Here is a 27,085-nt window from a genome sequence, read left to right on the forward strand (position 1 = left end):
TTGTGCTTGAGCTCCCTGCCACAGTAGCTGTTTGGTCCACACGGTCTATTTACAGCCAACTTGAAGCAGTCTAATGTTATCTAAGCTTATCTAATATAACCCTGGGAGAGCAAATGCAGCTGAGATCTTGAATTGGCACTGTAATTTTAGAAATGGGATAGAAAAATATTGCCCCTATTGAGCTAGCAGTGTTAAATAATGCAGTCCTCTCATTCCAGCCTCTCATGTCTGTGATAGCTACAGTAGAACCTTACTCCAAATGCTGCTCTAATTTAGCATTGGAGCTGTCAAGCCAGCTTCAGCTTTTGTGTGAGATTTCATGAAAAATAAATTTGACTGCTTCTCCAAGCTGAAAGGCCTCTAACCATGCCTCCAGCCTGCTAGCCACAGTACTTACAGGCTTTGTGAAATTTGTGTTTCACATCTAGGAGGGTAGATGATGGAGGTATCTAAAAAAGAAAACAAAATGCAAGCAGGTTAATTTTTCCACCGTTTTTCAATCTGAGATGCCTTCCCCCCTTAAAGGTAGAGACAATTCAATTTGTCTGTAAGTTCTTTAGGCAACAATAAAGCAAATTATTAAATTCCCATCTTACATCTGATTTGCATCTTACCCAGGCCACTTTTGCATGGACAGCTGATGGGTAAAATCCCAAGGGCAAGAGGGAAAGCTGCTGGCCCTGCTGAGGCAGCAACTGCCCCTAGGATCAAACCAATGGGACATCTTCAAGGGCTAGCTTTAAGTCTAGGTTCAAGCATGTTAGGACCTGGCTCTTAGAGACGTGAAGAGGTTTTTCTCTGGAGCCAGTAGTAAAGTTGGGAATCTCTGTTCTTTCTGCTTGAAATCAGTTTCTTTCTGTAAGCTGTCTTTCGTGTGCAATGAAGCAATTGAGGTGTCACAGTGTTAGGTGGCAGGCTGGAGGCCATTTAGGCTCTATTTTATTATGTTTATTGATTTCTTAACACACTTTGTACAAAGTGTCTGAGAAACACAGCAAGAATTTACTAGACTGAAAGGTTTAGAAGTAAGTAGCCTGAATTTACAAGCAAAAGGAATGGAACACTTCAACAAGAAATACGTTAAGCTTGAGATTGAGGCGGCAGTGGCAAGGGTCTGGTCTTAACAAGACCATCCCTTTGCAGTTTACACTGATCTAGTATTCTGTGTTGATGATTTAAGCTCAGAGACTAAGTAAATTAAAGCGTATCTTAACTGTGGGAACCCACTTTGTCTCTAGCGAAAGACCTCATGGTTACAGCCAGACAGCAGAAGGTAGAAAGCTTCCTTCCCCAGGGACTTCAGGTACATGTGCTATGTAAAACTGCTGGGTCAAAAGCTACCAATCATCACAAATAAATAAACTTACATCGTTTGACACCCAATACAAAAATCCAGTGTACTTGTCATTAGTGCATAGGAGTAAGCCAGCATTTTTCTAGTGAGAATGTGAATAGGCAGAAAAAAAGTGTGTAAAATTAAGATTTTTGCTAGCTCTTTCTTTGGGTTTAGATGAGAATACTTTCTTTCCCACAGTTAGAGAGAGATTTTCTAGGCACTGGTAAAGTCCCGATTTGCAGTCATTCCATGCAACTTCCAGTAGAACAGCACATCCTCACGTGCCTTCTTTTTGTAATGCGTACAGCTGCTTTGGACTTGAATAGGAGAGGAAGGTTTTGGTTTTGTTTGTTTTTGTTTGTTTGATTATTATTTGTTTTCAGAGCCTCTAAAAATACCTGAAATTGCCTTCTTACACCTCATAATTCCACATCTGTGAAGTCTGGAGCCCAGACATGGATGCAAGTGGTGTTAGGTGGCAACAACCATAGAGTACCCAAGACTGCAGACCAAAACCTGTCAGGTGTCCTAGAGCAGGGCAGGTTTGGAGGTTTTCCAAGCTCAAAGAAAGGAAGGCAAAGACCTTGCTCAGGACTGATAACAATCAAGGTATTGCCAAGACAGATAATGACCACAACGACATCTCAAACTGGGTGCTCAAAGCAGTTATACTAAATACTGATTGCTGAATACTATGAGTCAGTCATCTTACCCCATAAACACTGTTAACCTGAGCACACTCATAGCATAGAGCGGACCAAGAGTCACTTGATCTCCTCTTGAGCAGGGATGCCCCTCATGGTTACACCTGTGCAGAGATCCCTTACACTTTGATGACAAGATACCTTGCTAATAGAGATCCTTGCTAAGCAATGAATAGTTTTAAGCTTTGTCAGCTTTACTAAAATTATATCTTAGATTGATTGTGCTTATATAAACTCTCAGACATAAACCACTGACCAGATCTAGAAATGGATCGAGCCACACCTGGATTCCATGCTTCTGCGGTTCAGGGAGTTTAGAAAGTAACGGTCCACTCAGAACCTCAGGACTCAATGAGAGGATCTCCTGGATGAGTGTGTTTAACCCTATCCTCTATGCAGTAAATAATCAAATGTACCCCACCATCTCAAACCTTGCTAAGACTCTGTCTTATTTAAGATTAAGCTTTGCTAAATCACTATATGATATCAATATATTCCTGCTTCCTTCTTATGAGTGAGGTGTTTGAGTTCCCAGCTGTGACATGCACACAACCAGATCTGGTGTTTGAACCACATAGCTGGACTGTGCTCCCTTGCAACATTTATGAGGGATGCAGAGCTCATTAGCAAGGGCACTGCTGGGCGTGAGTATGTCCAAGCTGCTTGAGGCTAGAGCTGCTTTTAATCATGCCAGCTCAGGCTGGATGGTTGGTTGGTTGGCTAGTCATGGTCTGGCAGCTCTGTGTGGCACCACACTGCGTGGGCTGCATGTGCCCAGGGATGGCCTGGAGCACGTGTTCTCAGCCAAGAGGGCAGGAAGACATTTGTTTTGTGGGCCAGCTGGCTTGGAGAAGGACCGTTCTCTTCTCTTGAGGCAAACTGCACAGACCACAAGTTGAAAAATAACACAAATGCCTTCCTATTGAGAATGGGCTGTGACACTGAGGAATCACAGTGTCCTTTCCCAGGCAGAATAATGAGGCTATAGCCACAAAAGAATGAAATACATTTTTTTATGATCTTGATAATTCTGTGTCCTTTTTCTTAAAGGCATCATAAAACAACCAGTGAGGCTATAGATTCTAATATTGATCAGTGTGAAGATGGATGCTGAGACATCAGCTTACTACTAAGACTGTTCTCTTCATAAACCATTAATTATCTTTTGTTCTTTTCATCCTACATCAATACAAGCTAAAGAATTGTAAGGACTGGAACATCATCTCTCCTTATTACCCATTGTGCTAGCTGAATAAAAACCCTGAAACATTTCACTGTAATTATTAGTTCTATTCTTCTTTTATTCTTGTAAATTATTTATGAAAGGACTATAACCTTTCTTCTCCTCTAATTCAGCACTTTCCAGATATGCAAAGGGAAAACAGAAAGACCACCCCTGGTTTATTTAAAAGATCGATTTCATTTAAAAGATGAATTTCATTGTCAAAGCACCTTAGCTGGCGCATATTTTCTGCATCTGATGGTCAAGGAGTTTTCTCCAACTTCTTACCTTGTATAGTCTAACACCAGGTTTCAAATATAGCTGACTTTCTAATGAGTTGTCATTGTAATGAAGGTTCAAAACTACTTTTTCTTCACATACAAAAAAAAAAAAAGTATCACAATTGCAGATTTTACAGGTATGGATGGCATTTTTCAGAAAATAATGAGTTAAAAAGCTCAGATCCTGTTTTTCTTCTATCTTCATAGCAAAAATATTTCAACATAGCAGTTCAAGGCAACTTTTAGTTCTTCAGGAATTAAAGAATGAAAGGATCTTCTGGGTCATCCGTTCCATTTCTGTCCTTCATTTATGCAGCAGTGCGCAAAGCATTACATTTCTTTTAAGAAGATTTAAAATACAGCATTAGTAACTCGGGCTACGACTCAAGGAAAAGCCATAAGTGGAAGATATTATGAGACTCTGAAACTGCCTTTTGTAAGTGCGGGCTAATCAGATAGTTTTCCATTTTCATACCTCTTTCACATTCGTAAGTCAAAAAATTATAACTAATATGGTTATCTGTATGTAATTGCATCACACAGTCCTTATGCCGAGGAATTAATTCCGTGCTTACAGGTTAGAAGCATATCGATAGGAATTGGAATAAAATAAGCATAAAAGTGGTCATTGGTTCAACATTTCCCTTGGACTGTTTTTTTCCGCTCTGCCATGTCAGCACTGCTGAGTCACCTCCTTTCCAGCAGGCCGCCATTTTCCATGATTGCAGAAATTCAGGTATTCTGCCACTGCAGATGCTTGTTAGCTGCGGACGGCCTCATTCCTCAGCCAGGTACATTTGTTCAAAAGGGTGACATCAGCTTATTGCAGCTGAAGCACTGATCCCAAAACAGAAATGAGGCTAGTGGAAGAGCTGGGTAATTTTCAAACTCAGCGCACAACAAATACTTCATAATTACTGCTTTGTAACCACGTCCTTGCTTGGGGAACATGCTGTATTATTATAAATCAGCAGCAATACACAGCAAGTGAATCAGGGAAACACCCATTCTAATTGATATCTGCATTTTGTGAATTTGGCATCTACATCCAATTCCTTTTTCTTACTGTTAATCTTCAAGGGCACCATTAAGAATGGGTGCCATGAAAACCTCCCTCAGCATATCCCACAGTGGTCTCTTTGTTAGCCCAGTGTGCTGGTCATGCCCAAAGAGATAGAAATGTCTTCCGCATTTAGGCAAGTAACTCCATTTAGACAAGTGTTGTCAGCAACTACACAAGGAGTATATATGAAATGCAGCATTTTACTCAGTAGATCACAACACAAATTCATGCCAATCTTTCCAGAAACCAGAGAGATTCAGCACTGTGGTTTTGGTTCTATCATAGCCACATTGCTTAGTCTCCTAAAGGTTATTTATGTGGTCACCTGAACTCTGGCATATGAGATAATCCAACTGTTTTACATTCCCAGTAACGTAGGTCAAAATATCTATGAATGCACAGAACTGCATGCTTACTGGGTGTGGGCATGTCAATTCAAACTAACCAAGCTTGCCTCTGAAGATGTTCTGTTGTTTTTGCACTACAAGCTGGATGCTTATAATAAATACTCTCCCTTAACAGAAAAACAGGGGAAAAAAAAAACAACCTGAAAAAAGAAGTGTCAGACACTGGAAAGAGCTTTTTCTCCCCCTGCTAAAAATGATTGTGGAAGTAAAGAGAAAGTGATCTATTAGCCGATAGAAGGCTTGCAGGCCGTCCCTCGATTTACAGAGTTCACTGCGTCACCAGCACTGGCATCTCTCTGTGCCTTCTAACCTTTAGCTGAAAAGAAATGAGTAAAGTTTCTGTGCTCACCTTGAGAGTAGGGGAAGTTCTGTCACATCACTTTTCTAATAGGAAAACGGAATGGTTCTGGGAAAACTTTGGATGCGTGAATTCATGTTGACTTTGAATTTTAAAAATGAAATAGAAAATGTTTGTGGTGGTTGTGTTTGTTGGGTTGTTTTTTTTTTTTTTAAACTAGGTTTCATGAAATGCCGAAAATTCATTTTGCTGTGTTATTTTCATTTCCTTTATTTCTCATCCTCATGGAACTTTCATTACTTTCGCATTATTTTCTGACACATCAATCATGATAGTGCAAAATAATATAACACCCTCTCCAGCAATGAAAAATCACCTGATAGGAAATAACATTCAAATAAATGAATGCACTGTTACATTGTAAAACAAATTGCACCTGAAGTATTTATTGTGTCATGAGATTGAAATGTTCCAAAATTAATTTGTAATATTGTCTTCCTCTCCCAAATTTTTACGTCATTGGAAGGCCAAGATTCATTTGATTTCACTGTAGTTTGAAGAGAAAACAACATTTGGGAAAAAAAATAATAATAATTTCGTCCATTTCTTCTCAGGAAAAAAAAGTGGGTTTGTTTTATTTTATTTTGATTGCCATATTAAATATGTGGCTCTCTGTAATGTCTTTTCTACCAAACGGCTGTAGATGTTTGTGCTTGTTTTGTTTTTATACCCATGCGTATTGCTAGAGTTTATAATAATAAAATTTAAAATCAGTACACCCAAGAAACTCAACCAGTATGTATCTGGGGGACTGTATGGAGAAGAAAAAAGAAATAGCAACAATATTAACCAGCTCCAAGGAAAACTCACAGGAGAACATATCGTCAAGATAAGTGGTTCTATGTGTAGCATGGCTAATGAAGCCCTACTTTCTAATAACAAATTATTAAGGATCCTCAAATCTATTCCAATGGCTCTTTACCCCTTTCTCGTCTCCTCTGATGTTTCCAGCTGGCAAGATGGTTGGTGATGGTTGGATTCTGCCTGTCCTGCCTGCTCTGAAGCACTAAGCTACCGTTCCAGCAGCTTTCATTAGACAAGCAGAAGCTAAGTGACCTTTTGAACTCTTTTCTTCTCTTACAGGTGTATTTATGTTTGGCCAATAGGTCCAAAATTATGTTGGTGAGGTCAGACAGAAAGATGGAGAGGCAGCCAGCCTCCTGTGGCCCATGAAGTTAAGGATGGAGCTGGAAACAGAAAGGAACAGGAAATGGAGGTGATGTATGAGAACAATTAGATATCATCTGGGCAATCAGAAATCTAAATGCTTTTCACAGTGCCAAGTGCTATGAGGAGATACTTGCTGTACCTCTGGTACAGATTTTCTACCACAGTTTGCTCTCCTGTTTCAAAGGAGAGCTTTCATTTTAAGAACTTCTAAAAATCCAGAAGTGTTTAAACACAGACAGGTATATTATAATTAAAGCAGTAATATATACCGTTAGGTATTTATAGCTCTGTTGCAGCTTAACCTGGCAGACAGCTAACACCACACAGCCATTTGCTCACTCCTCCTGCTCCAAGTGGGATCAGAAAAAAAAAAATAAAGCTTGTAGGTTGAGATGAAAATTATTTACTAAGACAGAAAAGATAAGTAATCGCAGTGATAATGTTATACAGATATATATGCATATAGAAAACAAGTGATACACAACACAATTGCTCACCACCCAACAACTAGCACCCAGGCAGTCCCCTCCAGCCAATTCCAATCAGTTTTACAGTTTTCACAGGATGTGAATTTCACAGGAATATCCCTGTGGCCAGCTTACATCAGCTGTCCTGGTTCTGTCCCCTCCCAGCTCCTGGTGCCCCCCAAGTCCTCTCGCTGGCAGGCCAGTAGGAGAAGCTAAGAAAGTGAAATGTCCTTGGCTCTGTGCAGCACTGCTCAACAACAACTGGAAACATCAGTGTGTTATCAACATTGTTTTTTCTCCTGAAGCCAAAACTTAGCATCGTACCACACACTATGGAGAAACATGTCCCAGCTGAAACCAGGATGAAGATCCACTACTACATGGCTCAGGTATTTTGTGAAGAATCACAGGATTAAGATTTCAGAAAGAACCTGAGGCACACTCTAATGGACCAATAAATCCTGGGCAGGAGTATTTTAATGCTACAGTAATGCCTATATGAAATGCCGTTATAACCTAAATTTCCATCATGGGTTGTGCTGATTAACTATTAGACTAATAAAACACCTACAGCTCCCTACGGTCTTCTATTGCTCCAGTACATTCGTAATTTGCAATTATCTGTGAATTACCTTTGATGCAATAAGGCAAATGTGCAGCTGGGGTAAAATGTCATCACTTTGTGGGGAATTAGAACGTTTTCACAGCGGTTGAGGATCTGTCTCTACAGATACACTTTTGGCACTATTCACTGCTCTTGTAGCATAGCTGGCCTTTACGGCTGGCCAGAATCATAGAATCATAGTATGGGTTGGCTTGGAAGGGACCTTAAAGATCATCGCGCTCCAACTGCCTGCAGGCAAATGAAGACCTGGAGCACCACTGGTACCTCATGAACTACATCTCTTGTTTTCACCGAGCTTTGAATTAAACTTTTTTTTTTTCTTTTGTATTCCACTCTATCTTCCCCCCTGCTGAAGCTTAGACCTTTATGACTAAGATAAGAGCTGCATAAAAACAGTCATTTAAAGGCATTTCTAAGCTTTGAAAATTAGTATCAGCTGAAGCATCAGCCTTTGGTAGTGGCTTCTCTCCTTCTTTGAACTATCCCTTTACAAATGCTAAATGCCCTTAAGTTACCAGCTTCTCCCTTCCTCAGTCTCTCTCTTCTAGATAAACCAAAAGCCATTTCTCCAGGTTTTTCATCTAAAAAGCTGCACTGAAATAAGAATGGTAACTGCAAAGAGCAGAGATTAATGTCCAGTTGCTTGCTAGCTGTAGCTATACTGACATTAAAATAATGTGAATTTCTAGTACAGCAGGAAGAATTGAAGTGGAATGCTTCAATAGAATTTGAATATGTTTACCTACGTTGGGAAGCGTAACTAATAGCCGAGGAGGAAAATACTTCTGATATCACCTCCAGCACTAGTAGTAGGCATAAGATTCACTTCTTATGGGCAAGAAAATGCATAGACATTATAACAGTTGTAAATGTAATGTATTTTCTTGCAGCGTCTCCCAGCAGGGACCAGCTCCCTGTTGAGCTGCATGTGGGGAGAACATGCAGTAAAGGACAATGACACTGCAAAATCCTCCTTTCAAAAGGAGGTAAAACAGAGGATTTGCACAGCAGTGAGTTCAGCTAGTTCCTTCTGTGTATTGCTGTGGGATTCACTATCAACAAGTGGTCTTCTCCAGGAAACCACTTCCTTGGACTAGCTGGTTATTGTGTTCCTTTGGGTATCCTTGGCACCAAACAGAAGCAGATATCCTTACAGAGAGACTGCCTGAATGAGGGAGATGATGATCTCAAAAATCCTATACATAAAGCAAAGCAGCTGTGGAAATGCACACGTTCTGCTCATTTCCCACAAGGAAGAAGAGAGTTCTGTGAAGTTAAATATTAAAACTGCAAGACTATAGACTGCAAGACTATACAAGGCAATTAAATATCTCTTTTCAGGAAAATGACTTCAATATTATACCGACTTTACTTCCTTACTGAAGAAGCAAACAAGGAAAGTCTGATGTAAAAGGCACTGCATGGGGTTTCTTTGCTGAGTTCATTGCCTACTTCAGTAATTGCATTTGCTCACCTAAAATGAATGTGGTATTTACAGAATAGCCTCCAAGTTGTGATGTGAGAAGTTATTTTTATTTGCTAGATAAAACCATGGAAAAGAGAGCTGGTAGCGACTGTTCTTTTTGGCTGCCCACTTTCTGTGACAGAGCTACAACCCACAGGCAAGAAAAAGATTTATGATACTGCACCTGCATGCATCTGCTTTTGTTGTCATGCCAGTGTAAATCAGAAGTAACTCCATTTATTGTTAAACCGCAGTGTGCAGATACTAGGGCACTACTCTTTTAGGTGCGTTAGGAAGAAAAATGATTGCAAACTCCTTCAGACACAAACAAGGCTACCCTTTCAAATAAATCAAAAAGAGTCCTATTTTATCTTTGTGGCCAAAGGTGTAGTAATACATACTGAGTGCACCCTCAGCAGGTTTGCAGATGACCCCAAGCTGAGTGGTGCAGGTATTAGAGCAGAAGGAAAGGATGCCAGGTCCTAAAGGACCTCGGCAGTCTTGAGAAGTAGGCCTGTGTGAACTTAATGAGGTTCGACAAGGGCAAGTGCAACGTACTGCATCTGGGTTGGGAAAATCTCAAGCATCCAGTATAGAGTGGGATATGAATGGATGAAGAGCAGCCATGAGGAGAGAGATTTGAGAGCACTCATAGATGAAAAATTGTATACCGGCCAACTGTATCCTGGGCTGCATCAGGAGAAGCATGTCCAGTAAGTGAAGGAATGTGATTGTCCCCCTCTACACCACTCTTGTGAGACTCCATCTGGATTGCAGCATCCAGATATGGGGGCTCCCAGCATAAGATGTGGACCTGTTAGAGCAAGTCTAGAGGAGGGCTGCGAAGATGATCAGGGGGCTGGAGGACTGCTATGGAAATAGGCTGAGGGAGCTGGACTTGTTCAGTCTGGAGGAGAGAGGGCTCTGAGCAGACGTTATAGCAGCTCTTTAGGACTAAAAAGAGGATTATAAGAAAGATGGAGACAGAGTTTTTATCAGTGCACATAGTGATAGGACAAGGGACAGTGGTTTTAAACTGAAAGATGGTAGATTTAAATTGCACGTGAAGAAGAAATTATTCACTGTGAGGGTGGTGAGGCCCTGGCATGGGCTGCCCAGAGAAGCTGTGGCAGCTCCATCCCTGAAATTCTTCAAGGCCAGGCTGCATGGAACCCTGGGCAACCTGAACTAGCTGAGTCCCTGTCCACAGTAGGGTGGTTGGAACAGTCTTTAAAGCTCCCTTTCAACCCAAACCATTCTATGATTCTATATATTGTGTTATATTTAACTGCAAGAAGAGGCGTGTATGTAAATACCTGGAATGATGCACAGGCTTGTGTTAGGCTGGATATGACAAGAATGTGTAACGAGAGGACAGGCCCCACACAGTGATCCTTTACTTTAAGAAAAATAATGATGTTCGCATCACTTTCACTGTAGGCATTGCAGGGCATGTCTACGCTCATAAACACAGTTAAGTGTTCCTACAGTACATACCATCAACCACAAGCATTTAATTACTAGTAACTTAGCTTTTTAAGTTCTCTTCTGTAGGCCTTAAGTTGTGTTATTTTCCATAAAAGAATTGCCACTGTGCAGCAGACAAAACCTGAGTTTGCACCTCTGCTCAGAGCTTGGTTAGCAAAGTCACAAAGCACAAAACTACTGAGCTCCAAGACTTCTGATGGGGAAAAAAAGCTTTCTCTGCTGGTTTCCCCAGAGGTGATTTATTCTGTAAAACAACGTTGTGCAACACTTTATGCCTTCAAAGCAACTCGTGCAAAATTAATTACATTGCACTACATTTGTAGGAAAATACATTTTACTACAAGTTAATTTGAAGAATAAGATAATATACAATGAATGCTGTAACAGAAACAGTTATGAGTTGCCTTAACAGCGTTTATAAATCAAACCACTGCACATCGATAACCTTAAAACTAACCTACTTCAGGCTTTTGCAATAATGTAGAAGTAAAGCAGTTTTTGAGCAGCTGTTTCTCTTCCATAAGTTGTGGCTGGAGATGGAAAACGTAGATTATTTGTTTAAAAATACAAAACCTATTTTCTTTCATCCTTAGGACGCACCTTCTGTTGTTTTTTTATGGAAGTAAACAGACAAGCCAAAATCCTTACACATTTTGAGACTGTTTTTCAATGAAAATATCTAAAACAAAAATATTACTCAGTGCTAATTGCATGCCCTCTCTTCTTTACAGGCAGTTGGGAGTTCCAACAATAGAAAGACTCCAACCGAGCAGCAGGGAGGGAAGGAAGAGTTGGGGCTCAGTCGCTCAAACAGACCCACGTGCCCAGATTGTTGCCCTCAAAACCTCACTGCCTGTTATGCCACTGCTGAGATCATGTAAGTCCACGTACCTTTGCTCACCTCAGAATTCATTTTTGTACTAAGAGCAAACCTGGGGGAAAATATCTTGCATTGCTAGGTTTTTTTTCTCTTTTAAATCATTTAGTTGCAAGAAAAGCTCACCTGCACCAAACTAATTGCATAATGTCATATCCATAGAAGAGGAAGTCCCCACAACAGGTGGACATTATTAAAGTAATGCTACTTTCAGAACAAGTACACATGCACTGCCAGTGCTGCTGACTTGGGAATTTACTTCATGTTCTGCAAGATGAAGTCTTTTTCTTAAAGCCCCAACTCCTGGATGGGATCACAATGATCCAGTACCTGAGGTTTTCCTCTTCTGCTGCATTCTTTCAGTATTTTTTCTGGCTTTCCTGACCCTGGAAAAGCCTGCAGTATGAAGTGAACGTATCTTACAGACTTAAACACCAGGCAAATATGTATTTATTCTGTGCCTTTAAGCCTATCTTACAGTCAATCAGGACCTTAGACTAACCACTCAACTCACTGATATTGAGTGACTAATCCCTCCCCAAAGCGTAAGATGGGTAAGAAAGCCAAGAGATGGTGTTATTTTTCGTTTTACAGCTGAGGAATTAATTCACAGTTACTTATGCCTGATCCAAAGCCTACCAATGTCAGCTGATTGCTTGAGGTCACAGGGCTAAGCACACCTTTTTTAAATCCCTGACACTGCAGTGAGCACAAGACATCTTTTCTTACTAAATACCAAAACTAGGTAGATGTATCATCACTTTGCAGAATTTACAGAATTTTTACTAATCTGAATAGGACTCATGCATATGCAAGCATGTCATAGAAGCTAACTCTGTAGAAACCTTGCCTGGTATTTAATCATCTAATCTCTCTGCATTAGTTTCTATTAGGTGGAGAAAGAAAGGGGTTTTCTCTCTGCCATTATAAGTGGTTCCCTTCAGATTTACCAAATCATTAAGATAGGGAAAGACCTCTAAGATCATTCAGTCCAACTCCCAACTCCTCCCCACCATGCCCACTAACCATATCCCTCAGTGACACATCTCCACAGTTCTTGAATACCTCCAGGGAAAGTGACACCACCACCTCCTTGAGCAGCCTGTGCCAAAGCACTACTGCTCTTTCCAAGAGGAAATGTTTCCTAATACCCAACCCAAATCTCCCCTGGTGCAACTTAAAGCCGTTAAGCCACAGAAGAGTTGTGAATCTGAGAATACTACAAATATACTTGCTAAATCATAATACTTGAAACTACTAACAAAATGCAGTAAGAATGTAAATACATACATTTCTAAATATATGGTTCCTGTTCTTTTGTATTATAAATCCTGAGAAGAATTAATTACATGCAACCTCAAGACATGAAGCTAATCATAATTATCTTACAAACAGAACATGGGTGTTAGAAGCATCATGTTAAGTCTGTATCAATGTTATATTTAATTAAGCAGAAGATTATGCATCATCCAGTAAAATGGTCTCTTGATTGCTCTGATAACCAGCTGAAATGAGGTTCACCGATACTAACAAGTGCTCACTGAAGTAAAGAACTCAACTTCTGTGCTTTCAAGGTTGCCTTAGAAAGGATTTATTATAGCAAATTAATGGACTTAGACACGCAGGTGAATCAGTGTTTGAAATGCAAATTTTTTAGGCAGTCTTGGAAATCTCTGCCTTGCAGTGTATTTGTACCAACCCCCTGGTGCTGCGCCTAAGTAAATAAATAAGGTCCATGCCCAGAAGGATGGCCACGGCCTTGTAAATTGAACATAACTTCCTGAGTGTGTGCTTTCAGCTAATGGTTGCTGTTGCTCCTCGGCATGCATTTTACCTCTACGGAGAGAGCAATTCACAATCACCACTCGTAACTCTTTTGCCACTGCTATAGAAACAGAGTCTGTGATCTGAAGAAATTCCAAATAAAAATTAAAGCACAAGTCTGTGCACTGTCCCAGAAGACTCCAGTTCTTGCATGCATCATGGAAGGATTCCAGAAATGTCACTCTTGTTTCTGTTAATATATTTCTTTTAATAAGCCTGTAGGAAAGCTTAAGATAAGACATATGCTCAGTCTTTTGTTGGACTGAAGCCTTATTCAGTACAGTGTGCAGATAGCCCTTTTTAATAACTGCATAATATTACTCAGTAAATTAAATAATACAAACCTACCATTAGAAATTCTATCAATAGTCACCACATCTGTTTGATCATTTTGTACACGTTTCCCCTTTGGCGAGATTCAGAAAGTCTCAAAAAACGTTTGGCCTTTCAAGAATGAGCAAAGGAGAGATATAAGTAGGCACACGTTGCAAAAACACCCCTTAAATGATCAGGAACACTAGAAATGTGGTAGCATTCCACCCTGCATGTTTCAAAGCCCTTCAATTAAACATTAGAAGCAAACTTATCCACCAGTTCCAGCTGTTGCCAGTGAGGATAAGGGATTTATTTTTTTCTTTTAGCAGAACAGTAAGTCTCAAAACTCTGCTGTGTTACTGAAGATTCCTACAATCTGAATAGCTTAGAATTCCCAATTTTACAGCACACAAGAGGCCTCAGCTCATATGCTGAGGCAGAATGAATCATGAAAACTGTGGTGTAAATATGAGACGTTCTCAGTCACTGCTTACTGCATTGTAAAGTTCCTTCCCACCCAGTTCTCTCATTCTACTTACACAATGTGACTCTTGTTTATATCTTTTGATTCACATCATTAATAAAACACATCTCTACCTCTCTTAGATAAGTCCTTTTGTTTGCAAACAAAAACATTTAAAAATGCCAGGCTCCTGTTCAGTTCACTACGTAGTGCACAGCTGAGTATGTTAAGATACCAACAAGAACCCAGGGCACTGCAGAGATGCTCAGCTTTGAAAATGTATTAAAACTGAATATCTACTCTGAAGCAGAGGTATCATGCTCTGAAATCATCACTGTAACCTAAACATCAAAAGACAAGCAAAGGACCTATTTTAATGAGTCCAAAGTGCAGTCAGGAAGTCTAAAAGGAATCCGCATTGGTTCATTTGTAAAGATCTTGGAAGAAAGCAGATGAGGATTGTGAACGAGTGAGTATCTCTCCAAGAGACGAATAAAAGTTATTGTATTACAGAAGATCACAGCAGAGTCTAAACAGAAACCTGGAAGTGGCACCGTGTGTACTACGCAGATCCCCAATGTACTGGAATAATACACTCACCTTGTCCACAATGCAGATCTGCTTCTTGCTTTGCACATCAAGGATCTCCACTTCAAAGTAAGTGACTTTTGAATGTTTGAGCACTGGTGGCGGTTTGAGATGGCCAGCAGAAAGCACCAGCTGAGAGAAGTTGAAAAAAGTGCGTGTGTTTTGTGACATGGACAGAGCTCCTCCATGAGCTGAAAGATCCCTCTTGAGTTCTGAGGCGCTGGTCTTCCTCCTCCTGAGCATTGTATGACCCAGCAACAGCTACCGTCATGTCAACAGGGGACAGCTCCAGGGGGAAAACCTTCCTTCCCCGCATCAGTTAAATACAATCACGGGCTGATGAGACATGAAAGGTCAAGTGGTGTTCCATTTTAAGAGTACTGTCTTATTTAGCAGGAGTGAAAACAATGGCTCTGTAATCCAAGTCTATATTTAACCAGCTATTGTGATGTGCCGTATGGCTGGCTTTTTTTTTCCTCCCTTTTAATTTAAATCAGAGTTTGAAACAACACGCCGTACTTTTTCCCTAACACCTTAAGTCAGATCCCAAAATTCCAGAGCCCCAGAGAAACCAGAAATGAATGCACTAAATTCCATTGTTATCTACTGAGACAAATGTTTAAAAGTGCCTACAGATGTGCATGTGTATAGCTATGTGTGCGCGTGTGTGTATATATAGTGTTTGTGTGTGCGTGTGCCCTTAATATGTAGCTGTAAAATGATATCAGGAATCATTTATTCTAAAAATATTGACTGTTGCTCTTGGAGGCCTGAAGCACTTGAAATAACAAAACACTGGGAGTTAATCAGCAAAACGTAGGGGTTGTCTGCAAATGCCAAGAATTACAGTGTTAGACGGGCACCACAGATTTCTGCAGACAGACGTAGAGTAAGTTCTGAGTATATTTCTACCTGGCAAAACCTCAGGGAAATGACAGTCGCTGTTATAAAAATCATGACATTAAGGAATTTTAATTAAGTGAAAAAAAAAAAAACCTTCAATAAGATAAAAGGGACAACACAGCTATACCCACCCCCTTCCTTCCCCCGTGAGGTGACAGTGGAGACAGAACAGGTCTCTTATCTTTGTTTCTGCTGTTGCAGAAAATTTAATGCTTGCCACATCTAGCTCCCCGTGACAAGAAGCTCTGTGAAATAACCAAAAAACTAATTGGTAAGTTTGTGCAGGAATGAAAAATGAGAGTGAGGGGATCCTCCCCAGGGCAGGCCATCTTCAGACTGAATCTCCTCTTCTGACAGTACTGTCACATATGCTCATTTTCACACATATGAGTGCAGGTGTTATTGGTGCAGTAATCAGACTGTAAGTGTGCTTAAGTTCTGGAGAATCAAGACCGCATACGTGAAATCTCTGTGCTTCTTATAGACATACAGAAAGGACATATGAGGAAGAAACAGTGAATTAATGAGGACTGAACTCATGAGCAGGTTTGAGTGTAGTGATAACAAGACCGGGCATTTGCAATGGCAAAATACTTGTAACAGGAAGCAGTAGTCTAATTTATTTCATCAACCATAGTATGGTTTGGTTAGAAAGGACCCTCAAAGCCCGCCCAGCCCCAGCCCCCTGCCGTGGGCTGTCTGCCATCCACCAGCTTAGGCTGCCCAGGGCACCATCCAGCCTGGTCTTAGGCACCTCTCCAGGGATGGGCATCCACAGCCTCTCTGGGACGCCGAAAGAAAAAGAATCACTAGTCTTGAACAAGATTATATTGTGATCAAAGAATTACACTTGTTAGAGTTAGTGTAGTATGGTTAGGTCACAGTTGGACTCGATGATCTTTGAGGTCTTTTCCAACCTGAGTGATTCTATGATTCTGTGATTCTTGTAGCTGAGTCTAAGTGAAAAGTTTGAAAGGAACCCCCACCCTGGTGGAGACAATATAGAAAGCAGAGCAAATTTGAAGAAACAGTGATACAAAATGATCAAAACGGGCAGAGTGACAAATTATAGGCTGACTGTAAGGGCCTTAATAAAAACAGACAGGTAAAGACCATGCAACACATAGGTCCTAAATACCAAGTGAAAGATACACTTATTTGGACAAATTACTATAAGGAAACTGTATAAATTGCTGAACGAATGATTAGACAAACTGAAATAATACCTCCTCTTAACCTTAAACTCTATGAATCAGTTAGCAGTAAGAGTACACATTAGTATATTTCTTAATTTCAGAGCAGCCCTCCTATTTTTTTTAATTATTTTTTACCAAAGCTAATGATACACTATTTCAATATTTTGATAAAAATCATCTTTACAGAGCCAAGTCCTTAGCTGACAATAACTAGGATGTAGTAGGGTTTCCCTGAAGATGACAGGCTCTTTCCTCCCAGTACTAAATGATGGGTCTAAGATTAGACTGTAGCACCATTTCTCTACACAGCGAATGGGGATAGGATGAAGATAAATGTAACACTTGCATATAAAGAGGGTGAAAGCTACTCTACCAAAAATAAGCAGGGATAGAGTTATCACTGATAACTTTAGCTCTAAAAGAGAGGTGCGTAAAAGCAGTGGAGATTTTGCCATTAACGTGCCAAGAGCTGCAGCTCTTTGAAATGTTATTAATGGGTTTGGTTCTGCTGGATCACCGTCGGGTAATTCAGCCTGTTCTATGTAAAACTGCACCAAAAAAAAAGGAAAAGAAAAAGGAAACTGATTACTGGACAAAAGGCATATTTTCACTTTCGTTGTAGTATATGTACCTTGTCTAAGTCCCCAGCATTGGAGATGGGGAGTCCTGGTGCACAGGTGCCAGTGATCGGCCCTATGGTGAGATTTATCGCCCTGCTTTACAGGGGTATGGACTGTTGGCACAGCAGCCTCTGAGAGCTGTGGCAAGGCAAGTAGCCAACAGTCCCTGACCTCAGCTTCACTCTGGGACTCTGAGAGGAATCAAAGAGCACTCAGCAAGAATTAAATCATCTCTGACAGCTTCAACTTGCACACAATTTCCTGCCATATAAGGGGCCGATATTTTCGAGGGGCCGTGTAGATGGGCATAACTCTTAAACCATGGCTCTACCTTCACTCCTCACTTGGCACTTGCCTGACATGAGCTGCTTTGCAGATAGGCAGGCACTTTGTTAAGCCATCCTTCTGAAAGGCTTTTTTTTTTCCCCCAGATGCCATACAGCCATCGTTTCTGGTTTACTGAACTGCTGGTATTTTCACAACAAAAGCAACAGCTGTTGTTGACCTTTTTGCAGTACTCTGAATAGAATACAGCATCAAACTGTGCAGGCCATGACAAAATAGGTGACAAAGCATTGGACAGGAACTAGGACTTGGTATTAAGTTTATGGTTATGACACTGATTTCCTGAGTGGTGTTAGGAAATTGCTGCTTATCCTGCTTTTCCCTTCCCATTCCACATTCCTTCTCTGTGTGATTGCAGACCTCCTAGCACAGAGATTTTATGAGATATCAACTGGATCCCGAAGGAGCTTCTGAAATACCTTTTCACCTTTGATTGTTCTGCACTCCTCCTTTCCCGGAGAACTGGTCACCTCCTTTCAGTCTGCAGAATGTCACCCGTTAATTCAGCAGCACAGGGTAATCTCTGTCACCTCAGATACTTGTCAGCAGCCCCTCACACAATGCTTTTTTATCACATACACACTAGATGCTTGGTGGAAGCAGGGTATCCCTTCCCACTGGCTTCATGTTGCCAAAGAACTGAGCAATGCTCCCAGGGTGGAGACCTCAGAGCCCCAAGTATTCAGTAGAGTAGAAGGAAGAGATGCTATCGAGTGGTCCGTGAGAACCCAATGAGGTTCAACAAAGGCAAGTGAGACATGTTGCACTTGGGTGAGGGCAATCCCAGATATGTATACGGACTGGGAGAAGAAAGCAGCACTGGGTGGCAGCACGGTGAGGGAGGTGATTGTCTCCCTCTACTCTGTCTTTGTGACACCTCATCTGGAGTACTGCATCCAGGCCTGGGGCCCCAGTACAGGAGGGATGTAGAGCTGTTGGAGCAAGTCCATGGAGAATGGCCATGAAGAAAGGTTGAGAGAACTGGGCTTGTTCAACCTGGAGAAGACTCCGGGGAGACCTCAATGCAGCCTAACAGACCTTAAAGGGAACTCATAAACAGAAGGGAAAGCAACTTTTTACACAGTCTGATAGTGACAGTACAAGGGGGGGTGGCTCTAAAGCAGAAGGAGAGATTTAGGTTAAATGTTCAGAAGAAATTCCTTACTTAGAGGGCGGTAAGGTGCTGGGACAGGCTGCCCAGAGAGGCTGTGGATGCCCCATCTGTAGAGGTGCTCAAGACCAGGTTAGATGGTGCCCTGGGCAGCCTGATCTGATGGGGGGCAACCAGCCCACAGCAGGGAGTTGAAACTGGGTGGGCTTTAAGGTCCCATGCAACCCAAGCCATTCTGTGACTCTAGAGGTGCATATGTCCTAAACAAAGTGTGTTCTGGACGAGTATGTTCACATGGTATGCATCATGGCCTCACCATCGCATAATTTGGTATCTGTGCAGCCCATATGCCTGGTACTGTGCTTGATATAATTAGCGCTTCTCCACACCTCCCCATTTCCATCTTGAATTTCATGCGTTCAGAGCCAGGTATGAGTGTAGCTGTGCGTTCAGTCTGTTTTTACTGAGATGTCCAATGAGAGATTTAAGAACCTGATATCATGCACCCCTTTGCAAAAATAGTAACAGTAATTTGTTTGTCAAGTTCCTGGCTTCCTCTGGATGAGAATTTAGGAATAGGTTTACTGGATTATTTGGGGGGCTATTGCTTTTAAGCATTGTTTTAATTCTGTTATCCATATTGTATTAATAACAACCAGAATGCACTTTTGAAACACATTGGGAATTTACACATTGAAGCCTGGCTGTCAGGAACAAAGAATGCACCCACATTCCTCCCTTTTTTTCTGGCAGGGAGGCAGCGGATGCCAATCTTTTTAGCCCTGTGACCTACACAACACAAACACCACCCAACCAAAAGCCACACAGCTCACAGCATGTCCTTCAGTGGCTGTGAGATGAGAGAGCCCAGGAACCAGCCTGCCAGCAGGGCTAGGGATCTCTGGTGCTGCCCACCTTGCCCCTGCAGCAGGAGGAGGTTTCACCACTGACTGTGGAGCTTTGCCAGCTGTTTAACATCTCACTCTAGGGGCTTGGCTTTACTTTTCTGGCTTTGCAAACTAACTTTAACCTTTGCCGTGGGTAGTGTCAACGGCAAGTAAATCCACAGTACAAATCAAATCCAAATCCAGCCCTCTTTCCATCCCCCACAGGCATCCACGAGAGAAGCAAGCAAAGCCAGCAGACGGGTACAGCAGTTCTATCTGAAAGATGTAGGAATTGGAACCTCCACTCCCCACCCTCCTCACGCAAACATACACCAATATCCCTACCAAAATATCTAAGTATGATACAGAGCTCACATCTGATGACAGGCAGGATGTGTTGCGAAAGGCAGCTGTTGGGCTGCAGCGATGAAGAAGCCTGAGGAGATGCTCCTGGTGATGAAGTGCCCCAAAGGAATCCTTGCAGGTGACCTGCTAGATCAATCTCAGTGTTACTGACAACGAATAATGGATCTACAGCCGTGCAGTTGGAAACTATCGGTTCTTATTCAAGCATATCAGTGCAAATTGTGCTATTCCTGATGTTACAAACTCATCATTTGAAATGCCATAGGATTTTATTTTTCCCCAAGTGCCCAGTGTTTGGAAGTATGGGGCTATGTGAGATACTCCAGTTGTCTTTTTTTTTAATTATTTTTAGCTGGAACATTTTGTTATTCTTTTCCCCTTAGGTCAGCATGTAGCCTTAGAAACAAAGAGGAATGTTTTGAAAACTTGACCTCTAATGTTCTAGGAACAAAGATGGTTTTTAAAACAGGATATGATTTTTAAGCTGGTCTTGGCATTTAGCAGACAGAGACGGGGATCAGCACTGTTGACGATTCAGTGTTATGCTGACAATATGTTTTTGTCCCCATAGTTCCTTTGAGGCAAAGATTAGAAAGAAGTTTTGGGAGACAAGGAAATGTCACCTAAACTTGTTCAATAAAACTTTAAGGAAAAGTTTCCCTACATTTTTCCCTACAGCATTACACTATAGCCTTTAGCATCTCCTTAAGAAGCCTTTACCTTTTTGGTGACAAGAAGTGCATCTTTCTATACACTGGCCTTAATACTGGTGTGATGCCCCCTTCCTCCATTGTCAATCTGCATAATGACATGGTGTATCAGTTAGCAGAGGTTAGAAACTTGCTTCCAATTGCTTGGCTTCATTTCAGTGTCTTAGAACAGGCTTTATGCACTCCAATTAGCAGTAGCTCACTAAAGGAAAGCCACCGACTTCTGTAACTCAATGGCATGATTTGCTCCCTGCCAATCTCAGCACACGTACTCATGCCCAGGCAGCAAAGCAAGCAACAAAGCAGCATCCAAGTTAATGAGAGTCCTCAGGGCATGGACAGACAGCAAGTTTCCGTGCATTTTGCTGTGGCTTTAAGCTATCGGGCCACTTCATGGGTGAAATAGAGAACAGGGAGTGGATGAATAAAGGACAGGTGTTGATACCCTGTACTTTGCAGCAGTGTAAGTTTACTCCATGTCCTCACTGAATTTCAACCGAGTACGTTACTGACAGCACTTTTTAATCCCCCTCTGAGAACACATCCCAACTAGATAATGGGTCGTAATTTCACAAAGATCAAGTAACCACATTATCAGAAACTGATCAGCCCGTAAATAGCGATGAAAAGAAATACAATAAAGCACAACCACTTTCCAAAAATGGCAGCAGTATAAGCTGGCAAATTCACGCTCTTACGGCTGAGATGGAATGCGTCTTTCCTTTGTGCAAAACCAGTATGTGCACTGTGAAGTGGAAGTTACTTGGAACGGCTTCAAGAAAACAACGTGTTGTTCAAATATGCCGTTTGCATTGATGCTGAAGCGCTCAGAAAGGCCCATTCATTTGGATGGAAAGGTTCTGAGGTTCTGAACAATCAACTCCTGCTTTGTCATCCTACTTTTTGTCTGAAGATCTTGGGCGGTTGGTCTTTTATTACCTTAGAAATGTGACGTGTTATTTCTTCTCATACAGGAAGGCAAACCTTTCGTAGGATTTTTCATTTGAGGGCTTCACAAGCTAGGTTTCGGAAACGTCTGTCAGCATAGCCTCCTTCTTTTACAAACTTCCAAGCTTTCAGAAGAGTTGCAATTTAGTATGACATTTTTAATATTCAGTCTCAACCTGAAGATTAATCTCGAGCTAAAAGAAAAATGATCGGTCCTTCACTTTCGCGTTCATTTTTTGTGACTGAAAAAATGTTTTTGTGACATTTTTCTATCAAATGATTTTGAGAAACAGAATTCCTGAAGACATGATGTCAGGCAAGTGAACAAAAGATGATTTTATTTATTTCATTCAAACTACTTTTCCCTGCCAGTTTTTTTTCAGGCTTTCGAGTGTTTGGAAAAACATTTCCATGCAGCAACATTAAAAAGCAAGGGAAAGCATGCTTATCAAATTGAAATACTGCTTTTTGTTTCTTTGTTTGTTTCTCCATTTCTTTCCCTTGTTTAGCTTCTTCTGCCTGCACAGCTAAAACACCTGCCCCAAGGCCAGTGCCATTCTCAACAGGACTCTGATGAAGGGCTGGATGTTAGGAAACATTTCTCCTCAACAAGAGTGGTGATGCAGTGGCACGGGCTGCCCAGGGAGGTGGTGCAGTCACCATCCCTGGGGGTGTTCAAGAAACATGGAGATGTGGCACTGAGGGACGTGGTCAGTGGGCACGGTGGGGGTGGGCTGGGGGTTGGACTGGATGGTCTTAGAGGTCTTTTCCAACCTTAATGATTCTGTGATTCTAAGGAGTGTCCCTGCCCAAACTTTGATAATGTTAATGCCTTCTATATCATGGTTTTGATATTATTTCTGCCAAAGCTGTACCAGAGACCAAGATCTCCCCTCATTCATCTTGTTTAAAACAATACAGAAAATCTATCATATTTAAGGCACTACGAGAAATCTGCTCACCTGCAGAAAGATGTGTCACCTGGGATGAGATCATTTTTCAGCTGGGACTGGTTCTATTCTGCTGGCAGCAGAAAATGTCATTGACATTACCCGCAATTTGGCAGCATCTCCCACTCAAGATTACCACCTCATCAGATCTCTTGGCACACACGAGAGGATGGAGCCTGTGTGAGCTCCAGACATCCTCTCACAGCTATTGTTAATGACAAACAGACACAAACAAGCGTGCACTATGGTCTCAAACCACACAGCAACCTGGAACAAGCTGAGGAGAACGGGGTTTTAGGAATCACAGAATCACAGAATGGCTTAGGTTGGAAGGGACCTTAAAGCACATCCAGTGCCCAACCCTCTGCCTTTGGCAGGGTTACCTACCGCTAGATCAGGCTGCCCAGGGCCTCATCCAACTTGGCTTGGCGCACCTCCAGGGATAGGGCATGCACAAGTTTTGAACAGATTGCCCAGAGAACCTGATTTAATCTTGAACTCCATGAAAAAGAAAATGTTGCTATGAGCTCCCAAAATGTTTTTGTGGCTTCTTGCGGAACACCTGTATTCCTAGCGAGGAAACCACTATTGCTGAGACATCCCTGATTATCCATGTCTTGCTTTATCACAACCAGCATTTACACAGAAGGATAAAAAATTACAGAAAAGTTGGCAGGAAGAAATGCACTAATTTGAGCGAAGCTAACAATGCACAGACTTTCCTTATCCTGTAGCAAATCTGGAAGGAGAGAGGCTTGCTGTTTGCATTAGTTAGCATGTGACAACTCAGCGGTAAGCAGTTTGGCTCTGAGGACGAGCATACAGTGGCCATAGTGGACTTCCAAACCATTGACAGGAGCCAGTATGTAAGCTAAGGCTGCCAAAAGCCAGCACTTGTCATTTGACACATTAGGACAACAGCATGTCACTCAACACCTCTGGAGTCGGAGTTTCAGTTTAGCAGCTCCTGATCAGGAATGACTGCGACCAGCTTGCAAACGATTTCCGGACAGCTACTGTGAGGTTACATTGAGCTGTCAGAATTATCTTTGCTTTAACAACAACAAAAAAGTCGCCGGTGCTGCTGTTAGGCTAACTGCTGTCTCTGCAAAGCATTCTTGTAATTTCTGTAGCCGTTCTGGGGACAGGGTCACACAGACAGAGGTGACGAGGACAGCCGCGGCATCTAACAGCCTAGGAAATGGCATGGATAGATTACAGGTAAGCTATCAGCACGCTTTGACAGGACAGAGAAGCAAGTGAGGTCCAGGGGCACCTTTGAAAATGGTATAAAACACAGCCCCTGGGTAGAAACAAAGTCCTTCCTCCGTGTATGAAGTACTCTAAATGGCTGAAGGTGCTGGCTATATGTAAGGGTGACATGAAGGAACATTGAGGAGCAGTGAGATACAGCTTTGTTTTTATCTTCCAGACCATCAGCTATTTTTCCATATGCCCAGCACCTCAAGCTGTTAGATATATGGCAAACGATGCACTGCTGCAGATGTATGAGACATAGTCCTTGTGTGAGGCTCCATCGTGCTGACCGGCAGGGATACGTTAACAAGGGTCAACACAAAGCCACGCTGCACCTTCATATTCTGTCTCTCTTTTTGTCTCCACAGAGCTGCAGAAATCCATGGGCATCACTGCCACGCAAAAGACCCTACTCCAATTTGCTTTCTGCTGTGACTTTCCACTGAGAGCAAACCATGGACGAGCACTGCAGATGCTGTATGAGAGTCCATCCGGCTCAGAAGTCTTTGTGCCAAAGCCCTTGGCACGATGTCAGGCCCAAGAGGAACTGGCTGTGCCTGTAAGTCTCTTTACAGATAAAGAACCCACTTTGCTACTGCTGCTGTCAATACAAAGGATTCGGGAGTTTCATTCTGTTCTCAAAAGGCTGATTTTTCATGCAGAAGTACAACAGCTAAGAACAGGCACAGAAAATAACTAGCAGACACATGATCACTGTCTGCTGTAGCTTTTCTTTGCGGATTCAGCTAGAACTGAGCTCCCAGCAGCAGTGCGAGCTGTTGGTGCATACTGTTCAGTAATTAAAAGATGGACACATCACAAAGCCTCAGGTAGCCTGAGGTAGGGGTTGGATAGGGCCTCTGGACATCATCAAGCCCAATCCCCCTGTTAATGCAGGTTCCCTGCAGTAGGCTTCTTAAGAGCATTTGAATTCACAGCATTTACGACAAAGCAGACTGTGCACTGGTGTCTGAATGTGTTGCAGGCTAAGCACAGGGCTGCCTCAGTAGGAGGAACCACAAGCTCGACCTTAGAATATTTCATTCAGAGCTCTTCCTTAGCAGAAAGACTAACACCCACTTAAGATTAAATTACCAGGAATCCTACAGACAAGCCTGGCATGTCCCCTGTGGCATGAATCCATGCCCGGCTGGATTCAGAGGGCTGCTGCACAGACCTGTGAACCTCTCAAATCAGGAGACAAGCTGGGGTCCTCAGGCCCATGCCTTAAGTTAGTACTGCTGAGATGCTGATAAAGGAGTCAGGTGTCTATACTAGATAAATGCTTAATGGGTGTTTCACTAAGGCACTGTATAGCGCCAAAGGGCAAGTTCTGAGCCAAAAGTTAATTGTTTCCTACTTGGTGCTCATTAGACTTTGTGAGACAAGATTTTCAACATTGACAGATTCTTACCTGGAAACACTTTTCTAGCTCTCTACTGAGAAACTCTACCTAAGAATGCAAAATGTTCAGCAGCAGCACGTCCCTCATCTTCAGTAGTTCCATCAGCTTGGTCCTAAAGAAGCTGAAGTACGGTTTACTTGTCTCCCTCCTGAAATCCAGTGACTGATAGCAACAATACAGGACAATATATAAAAGTGCCATTGAAACATCTGTAACTGCTTAAAACAATAGAACAAGCAGAAAGTCATTAGTAAGACTACTAAAAACCACAAATTAAATGATGTGTTTCTCCCCTGAGGAAAATGGGAGATTGAGTACCACTATTCCATAGGCAGAGACCATCCGGGCAGAATTTTGAGAATCATAGCAAGTGCATTGGTGTGGACCAGGCATTTGGCCAGGGGGTGCTTACCAAAAACCGAAGACCTCAGGGGACTCAGCAGCATCTGACCTGGAGGCTGAGCTGAGAAATAATACAAACCAACAGGAAACTATGCAGCAGAGGTCAGAAGCAGCTTGGTTTGGGTTGAATAACACCAGCACGTTTATGCCCTTGAGTAGAAATGTTGGAATAAAACACTAAAAACTAAATCCTCTAAAATCTAAAAATGATAGTAACATTTTATGGTATGAAAGGGTTAGAGAGATCTTAATTCAGTTATTTTTAAATGCCTCGTTCAGACGTTTTTAGCTTAGGAATTAACAAAATATGGCTCTTCACATCATCCAGCCCAGGAGGCTGTGTTTTGTACCCTTCCTATATAGATGGTAGGTAGACAGCAAATCAAAGCATCTAAATAAGTCACCTTTTCTGAATTAGACTGGGAAAGAAACGCTTTCTTTAACGTAGAAGCATTAAGGTTGGAAAAGATGACTAAGACTATCCAATCCAACCACCAACCCAACACCACCATGCCCACTAACCATGTCCCTCAGTGCCACATCCGCCCTTTAACATGGAGTTGCATACTTAATGTTGGGCTTTGTGAATATCCCTCTAAATGTCTGACATCAGAAATCCACAAGGAATAAAAGTCCTGCTTCGGTCAGTGCATGGCATAAATTAGGGGATTAGCAGACTTCTCAGAAAACGTATGCAGGATCCCAAGCTGGAGGTAAGCAGAAACCACACCTGAGGTTTCAGCTCCTAAAAAACCTTCCAGTAGCAGAGAACTCCCACGAGACTTAAGGCAAGTTACTGCCCCATTCTCGGAGCAGTTGGTATATATATGCCTGCCACAGAGCAAAGGATAAGGCTGCCCTTCCAAAGTTAACAGTCACACAAGGTCGGTTGTTTTTTTTAATCATGAAAACACATGCATACATCTCTGCTACTCCCAGCACGTTCATTGTCTCTCCTTATTGGGCAGCCAGGATCAAAATCTGGTCTTTCATTTTCAGCACATAGTCCAATTAACCATAAATAAATATATAAAATAAAAGCCTGTTTTGAAAGCTCATTTTTAAAGATGAATACTTGCAGGTTTTTTTTTCCAAAGCAAGTGATTGGATTAGGTTTAATTCATCTACATCAAAGTCCATGACAGTTGCTATATGAGAGACAAACACAATTATCTTTACAACGAGAATAAATGTATAATGAAATCCTAGCTTTCCCTCTTTAAAGTAACACACTCCACAATAAGCGCAGATTTTGGCAACGCAATGTTCCCCCGCCACACAGCACATGTTTAATGAAGTTACTCCTCAGCTGTTTGTTGCTTAACGGAGCCA

General features: G+C 41.8%; 1 protein-coding gene across 1 annotated transcript in view; it reads right to left on the bottom strand.

The window, feature by feature from the left end:
- Positions 1 to 14,949, bottom strand: part of TECRL (trans-2,3-enoyl-CoA reductase like) — a 54,159-nt gene extending 39,210 nt beyond the window's left edge. The window contains exons 1-2 of the mRNA XM_420576.8: positions 14,666 to 14,949; positions 398 to 449 (exon numbers count right to left, since the gene is read on the bottom strand). Coding sequence (XP_420576.1) covers positions 398 to 449; positions 14,666 to 14,896 — 283 coding nt within the window. The 5' untranslated portion in view covers positions 14,897 to 14,949. The remainder of the gene's footprint in view (positions 1 to 397; positions 450 to 14,665) is intronic.
- Between the last annotated feature and the right edge of the window lie 12,136 nt (positions 14,950 to 27,085).

This window comes from Gallus gallus, chromosome 4 (genome assembly GCF_016699485.2).
Source record: "Gallus gallus isolate bGalGal1 chromosome 4, bGalGal1.mat.broiler.GRCg7b, whole genome shotgun sequence".
In the NCBI taxonomy this organism is placed as follows: Eukaryota; Metazoa; Chordata; class Aves; order Galliformes; family Phasianidae; genus Gallus; species Gallus gallus.